The sequence below is a fragment of the Crocodylus siamensis genome, chromosome 7 (genome assembly GCF_052110815.1).
Source record: "Crocodylus siamensis isolate JL-2025a chromosome 7, ASM5211081v1, whole genome shotgun sequence".
Classification (NCBI taxonomy): Eukaryota; Metazoa; Chordata; order Crocodylia; family Crocodylidae; genus Crocodylus; species Crocodylus siamensis.
Window position 1 is genome coordinate 21,819,496 of NC_143401.1, and position 7,536 is coordinate 21,827,031.

Consider the following 7,536-nt stretch of genomic DNA (forward strand, 5'->3'; position numbering starts at 1 on the left):
GATGGCAACAGGACAGAATAGTTTAATGCTATAGATTCCTATTTGACATCTCTGGGTTCATCATGTGAATCATGTCTGCACACCTAGAAGTGCTAACATTGCATGCAACCCTATAGCACCCCTGAAAGCATCTCAAGGCACCCAGGATGCTGCAGGACATAAACACACTTTGGGAATCTAACATACCCAACAGAAATATAGCAGAGGAGAAAGCCCCTCACTTTTTTCTTGGCTCCACAAGTCTTTCTTGGGTGCCCAGTGGGCCAGCTTCAAGAGAAGGGCTGGAAGGATCTCTGGGTAGTGTGGCCTGGGGGTTAGAGTGCTTTGCTGGAAGCAGGTGAGCCCATTTTAAACTGCCTTTGGGGAGAAGGAGAATCCAAAACCTGGCCCTACTGCTCCGTTGGCAAGTGTTCTAACCATTAGGCTACTGGGCTGAAACTTGGGAGGGCCTACCTGCTTCTCCTATAGATCACTGGCTAGTTGTGTTTCTTCAGTGACTAAAATTCAAAACATATTTGTCCTAATACATACCTGGGCCAGAGCAGAGGACAGCCCTATTGAGCAAGCTTAGTAAGTTTGTGCAACCTAAAATGAATCACTAATTGTGTGAATGCCAAAAACTACAGTTATCATGGCTGTCTATGTGCCATTTAAGTGCTAAAAGTGGAGTTGGATGTATCCCTGCATATTAGCAACACTTGGAGGATGGGTTCTTGCTTCCAGTTATTTTTAGGCACATCAACAAGGAAAAGCTTAACCAAGAAAGGATAAACCTTTGGGAGAGGGTTTTGGCTGACTTCAACTCTGAAGACACAAACATATACTTAACTTCAAAATAAGCAGGAAAGTACTTCTGTCTACCTTTGAAGAAGCATTGGAAGCAGCAGTGTGAGTTATACATGGCTCTAACCTATCTATGAAACTGAGTTAAGTATTGTAATTTTTTAAATGTAATAGGCTACTAATAAATTTAAAGTATTACACACTTTATACAATATGTAGTCATGGATTCAAACAATAAAGCAAAACCATTGTCTGCAGCCATTTTTATAGAATCTTCTACTTTGGGGGCTTTTTTTCTTTAAATAGAAGCCATAGGGACAAAAGAAGAAACTGAAATGAAAATAAAATCTTTACGCCCTACTACTAAATCTTTTTTGAATTGCTTGAGAAGAAAATATAAGACCTAGTTAGGCATAGGATATTAATTGAGGGAATACAACTGTCCACGAATGCATGAAATGCTGTAAATCCCAGGGCAGAAGACTATTTTAGATAGTACAGCAGGCATAAACAGTTGGTTTGAAATAAATAAAAGGAAATTTTGAGTTCAGTATCATGAGAAGTCTCCTTACAGTAACTTTTTTTTATTTTGTCGTTTATTAATGCACTTTTTGCTTTGTAAACTAGATGTTTTCTAGCTGGATATGAAGACTGGATTTCTGTCTCAATGAGTTTTGAAAGAAAATAGGATCTTTATGGATGTAGCTAGTGCTGCTCAAAAAATAAGAAACTAATTTCATTAAAAACTTGGAGCCTTTTTGTTTGTGTGGGTTTTCTTAAATTTGTTACATTTTTGTCAAACAATAACTACATTTATTTAATAAATGTCTGATAAATTTAAAACATTTTGTTCCTACTGGAATGATTATCATTAATTTTTTCAAGTGAAACAACAGTTTGCCCTTTTTGATGCATAAACTTTTTATTTGAAAAATGCTGGCTGGCTCCAATTGTGGAACAGCATCCCCAAGAAAAGAGGCAAAAGACTGTTGCCTGAGTAATTCAAAATTAGACAGGGCACAGTGCCAAAAACTGCCTAAAAGCATAACACTAAAATGATGGCTGGAAAAGCATAACACAGAAAAACACATGTATCTGCTTTCCCCAGTCCTCATTTCAAAGTTCCCTGTTTTCTCTCTACCTGATTATTTGTTCCGATATAAAAATTATTTGTTTAATGTCCACATTTTCTATTTTTCTTTTGGTTTTACAGGTTGTTGCAAATCCCCATTGCTACAGTGGCATATGATAAAAGTACAGTCAGTATCTGTGTAAAAATGTTTCACAGAAACAATATGAATGGAAATATCCTTGCCCATGCCACACTTACTTTCCCATTTGATTCTGTTAGCTCTGGATCAGGCTCCCACCGAGAGACCCTGGTTTGAGGCACCCTTCTACTATAAGAGAATGCTTCATAATTCAAAGGGCAGACACAGCTCTGAGCTCCAAACCATATGAGGTTGCTGCATTAAATAGGGAGAAATTGGAAAGGCAAAGGAATGAAAACATGGTATGGATGTTGCGGCAGCTGAGATAGAGCTCACCACAAGAGTTTAGTCCTGTTGTTCCTACTGCTTGAAAAGGGGACTATTTATAGAAAATAGAAGGAAAAAATGAGTCAAAGTTAGAAATCATTTGCAACATGCTCACCTCTGTCTATTCTGGCTTTATTTACAACCAGCTGTTGTAGCTGTCATAATCCTCAATATCTAGGAACTCTTGGTCTCACTTGTCTTTGGAATACGCATTTCTCCATGACTTGCTGGGAGGCAGCATGGGGTAGCAGATAAGATATAAGCCTAGCGCACTGTCCACACTAAAAATATTTCTCAAATATTCTCTGTGGTTGCTAATACCAGTTCTACTCAAGCTGTGTTAGCCAGGTCGGGTGAGTGCCTTGGTATGGTTATTTGGGGACATAAACTCAGTTAGTCTCCAACCTTTTTAAGTAGGAGTTCACCTTTGGCATTTAAAAGCAAACCAAAACCTACCGTGCACTGCCACCCCCACCCCCCAGCAGCAGGTAAGTCTGTGGAGAGGGAAAAGGCGGGGTCTGGGGCAAACTGAGGCAAAGGAAGAAAAAATTATTTGGGGGTACACCTCCTCAGCAGGTAAGTCCCCATTCAATTTACTCCTGCCTCTGTGACACTGTCCCTCACCATGGGGGATTCAATCTAGCCCCCGCTCCTTCCCTCCCCCACAGACTGACCTGCTGGGCTGGGGCACACGTCTACATGCACACAGGCACTCAGTCCCCCACCCCAGCCTTGGATCAACTAACTCCAAGAGGCTCAGAGACCTACTGCAAGAGGCTCTGAGATCTACTGGTGGATCAAGATGCACTGGTTGGTGACAGGGAATAAAAGACATCTAATAAAAGATATCACATCTACCCAAAGAACCCAAGGCAGGCGCCTTAGTATGGTTAGGGCCCTATCCACCACACTGTCATGAAACTCTGCTCAGACCATCTGTAATCAATAAGGCCTTCAGCACCCAGACATCCATTTACACAAGTACTCCCAAAACATTCAGGAGTGGAGATGTACTGGGCTGGTAATTATAAAAGGATCCCTAAGTATTTCAAAACTGTAGTTGTGACTCTGCAGGCACTTATGCCCATGATTCCCATTTACTCCAATGAAGTACTCTTTGGAGTAGTGTTTGTAAGTAGAGTAAAGTAAGTAAAGTAAAGGAGTACAGTAAAACCATAGCAGAAGCACTAACAGTGCAGCCTTGTCAGATTCCAGTGAATCTGCAAATTCTGCTAACTACCTTGTCACACAAGGACACAAAAAAGGAAAGGAAAGGAAAAGAATAGAGTTACTCCTGAGCACACGTGCTTTCAAGATCAGGCTTTATGGCCATACACAGCTATTTCTTCCTTCAAACAAATTGCTAGCAGAATATTCTTATCAGCCTTCAAGAATGAAGCACTGAGATCCCACGACTCTGTTCTACACCTCTTTTCCTTTGACTATCAGGATGGATGTCTGTTTGAATGTTCTGCTTGAGCACTACAATGACATGAGCAGATGCATATGCGTTGGTTTTTTCTGCATTATTGTTTTGTACCATGAAACAATGTTAGACTGAAATGAAAAATCTGAATTATTATAACTTCCCAGCAGTGCAAAGTAGGAAAAGCAGATGAGCCAGAAAGAAGCAAAGCCCTTTGTTTAAATAAAAATAATAAGCATCTGGCAAAGAGACCATAAAAAGCAACCAGATGTTTTCAGTTTGCTTGATATGTTTGTAAGTTGCCCTAGCCAGGCAGCCCCTTTCTCAGAGAAAGCTCCTCCTAGCTCTAAAGATGGGCCTGAAATGCCTCAAAGCTTTGTTGTACAAATCAAGACCAAGACCTTCCTTCTGGTCCAGAAGAATAAGGACATTTAAAAAATCTTGCTCACAGCACCTATGCTTTTGGTGAAGTTTGGGTCTAGATTGCATGAGCATTTATCAACCGAAAGACACTAATGCTGGTTAATCAACAGTGTCAAGATGGACCCCATAATATGGGATGAAGAGAAATCATGGATAAAACAGTGAGAAGTGCCTACATCATAACTTCAATTTTGAAGATTTTTATTCCAAATCTCCCCTTGCTACAGTGGCACCTAATAAATAAACAGTTGGTGCCTAGGGCCTTGTTACATAGTAACTTTAGGTGGCTCCGGGAGCTCTTAATTCATGGACTGGCTGCAAATTTCCACTTTTTAAGTGCGTTAAAGCACTCATTATTTGGCTTAAAGTTACACCACTCCAGGGCAGGATTATCTCCAATCCACCTAATTTTCTTCCTGTTCCATTACCGTATGGTACCACTTACTACAGTGATTCTACCCAAGTTGAAACCCCCAGTATGCCAGAATGCAGTGGCCCCTTCTAAGGGTGAGCAGGGACACTAGGGCACAGCAGGGCCAGCCACGGCACCTTGTCCCCACAGGGACATTGGGCAGAGCAGCCCTGGACCACCTGGGGGTGCCTCCCACTGCCACTTGGACCTGCTCTGCTCCTGCTTTCAGCAGCACCTGGGATGAGCTCCAAAGAAAGAAAAGACTGGGCCCCTCAGAGCTCAGGCAGAGCCCAGCAGGCCAGGAGCCCAGCTGCCAGCAGTGTGGGGGGTTGAGCTCCTGGCCTGCCAGACGCTGCCTGAGCTCTGAAGGATCTGGTCCTTTTTTTTCCTGCAGAGTTCACTCCCTGAGCCAGGCAAAGTGAAAGGATCCTGCTCCATCCTTCCCAAACAAGTGCAGGGATACCCTGCCCAGCTGCAGAGAAAGCAGCAAACACGGGGAATTGCCCCCCACCCCTCTGCTTGCTGCTGCCCAGGAGACCCGGGCTGCCTGTGCACGGGCAGGGTGTCCCCAGATACCTGCATGTATGGCTGCTCCTGCCAGGCAGAGTGAGCAACTCCAGGTCTGTGGCAGGCAAGGGCAGCAGGGCTGCCCTACCCTATCCTGCAGGACCTGCAGCCACAGGGGGCCCCACAGCCAAGGGGCACCCTGAAGCTGTGAACATCCCAAATCAGTGCTGTAGCAAGGGGGGGTGAGCAGTTGCCACCACTCGATGTTGCTGCCACCAGCTTTGCATCCGGCCGCTTGCTGCCACCTCCCACCCTCTGCCGCCAATGCCACCACCAGCTTCTTCAGCCTCTTGCCCCTCCTCTGCCGCCAGCTTCTTTGGCTGCTCGCCACCTCCCATCACCCCCGTTGCCGACACCACCACCAGTGAGCCCCAAAACTATATCTTGCAGGGGGCCCCCAAAACTTGTGAGCAGGTCTTGATGGGCAGATAGGGGAGGAAATCCCCTCCACCCCTGCAAGGAGTCTGCATCTCCCAGCGAGCAGCAAACTTGGGGGTAATCTAAGGTTACCATATTTCCAGTTTCCAAAAAGAGGACACTTGTAGATATGGTAGATATGATTGTGAGGAGGGCAGCGATATGCCTGTGCCCTGCCCCTGCCTCTCACTCTGAAGCCACGGCTCCCTCAGCCCTGTTTCCTGCTGCCCAGAAGAAGCCCTTCACGTCTTTCCCCCACCGGAGGGGCTGGCACGCACTCACCCCCTCTCTTGGGGCACCCCCCGCAATTCTCCCCACAGGTGTAGGGAGCCAGGCAACTTGCTGCTCTCAGTTGCCGCCAGACCAGAGCTGCTTCGCCAGGGCTCTGGTCCGGCTGCACTGGCAAGATGGTGGGCCCGCTCTCGGCCCGGCGGGAGCAGCGCAGCCAGCAGGTTCTGCTCCTGGTCCTGCCCTTGCTCGCCAAGTGGCAAGTCACAGCTGTGGAGCTGAAGCACAGCCAGAGCAGTCGCTTTACCTTGTGACTGCTCCACTAAGCCAAACAACACTAGCCAATTAATATTTGCTGGGCTTCCAACAGTGGTCTGCCAAAAACACCCGCAACCTGGACTTGTAAGAGGTTGGCATGCTGGGCCGGGCAGTGGGGCAGCCGTTAGGGGCCCGATCCTTGTTGTGGCTGCACGGCCCCGACCCCTTCCCTGTTGTCCACCCGCCACGCAAAGCACCTGTGTGTGCCAGGCGCTGCCACCCGTGCCACGGCTTGCCTACCGCTTGCCTGGTCTGACAAGGCCCCAAGAAAGGTTTCTACATGACTGGAAATGCCCCTGTGATTCCTTCTTAACGTCCCTGCGAACAGGATCTTTCCTTGCCTCCTGTCTCTGGCAGCAGCCAGCCCTTCGCTGTCCAGAAAAAGCAAGACCTGCGCGAGTAGGAAGGTGCCCGCTACCTCACTCCCGCCTCAGGCAGTGCCCGAGCCCCGCGCCGGGCCGCGCAGGTGGCGACGGGCGGGCCGCGCCGCGCCGCGCAGGCTCCGGGACCCGCAGGCTCCGCGGCGGCGGCGGCGGCGGGGGCTGAGCACAGGAGCGGGGCGGGCGCACTGCGGGAGGCTGCAGCCCAGTCCCCCGCCCGCCCCGGGGCTCCCGGCGCCGGAGCCGAGCGGACGCGGGGCCCCCGGCCCGCGGGGAGAGACCCGCCTGTCCCGCGGGTCCCTGCCCTTCCCAAGCCCGGGCCTGCAGGGGAGGGCGGCTGCCTCCCCTCCCCTCCCCGGCGCCGGGGCTGCAGGAGCGGCTCCTTGCACAACGCGGGCGACGCTGCTTACCTGGGCCGGGGGCGCGGGCCAGCAGCGCGGCCACCGCCACGGCCAGGAGGCGCATCGCCGGGACCCGGCGCCTCCGTCCCGCTCCGCTCGGCCCCGCTCCTCCTCCTGGCCGCGCTCGGGCCGGCCTCCCTCCCTCCTCCGCCCGCCGCCCCCCGCTGCTTCCCTGGCTCCCGCCGGCGCGCCACGCCGGGGGGCCGCTCGCCCGCTTCCCCCGAGACCGGGGCCCGCCTCCCCGGACGTGTTTGACATCTCGCCCCAGCGCCCCTCTGCAGGGATCCAATTACACTTGCACTCTTGGGGCGGGGGGCGCTGCCTATCCCGATGCCCTAATACAGTTGGAGACTCCTTCCCCCGGGGTATGATTTTCAAACCTTACAGGGGGGCTCTCCTCTCTTGTGGGGGGGAAGCTCCTCCATAATTCAAACCCTGCCCATGTCAGGGGTCTGCAACAGGCTTCAGTCTACCCGGCTTGTCACTGCTGAGAAGACTGGGCTAATCTGGGGGAAGATGCATGACCAGGGGCTCTCCAGAAAAGGGCTTGACTGCCTGGCGGCCCGACAGCCGACTTTCCCCTGAGTGAACAGAACAGCCCTTGTGACAGGAGCCTTCTGTCCTCCCTGTGGCGGGGCGTGCA

The 7,536-nt window shown here is 50.0% G+C and overlaps 1 protein-coding gene across 3 annotated transcripts in view; it reads right to left on the reverse strand.

Annotated features, from left to right (window-relative positions):
* The window catches only part of VSTM4 (V-set and transmembrane domain containing 4), a 129,182-nt gene extending 122,087 nt beyond the window's left edge, over positions 1-7,095 (reverse strand). The window contains exon 1 of one of the 3 annotated variants that reach the window (XM_090058091.1): positions 6,903-7,095. In XM_090058091.1, coding sequence (XP_089914217.1) covers positions 6,903-6,957 — 55 coding nt within the window. In that variant the 5' untranslated portion in view covers positions 6,958-7,095. The remainder of the gene's footprint in view (positions 1-6,902) is intronic. The other 2 variants (XM_090058092.1, XM_090058089.1) reach the window with 2 other exon arrangements.
* Between the last annotated feature and the right edge of the window lie 441 nt (positions 7,096-7,536).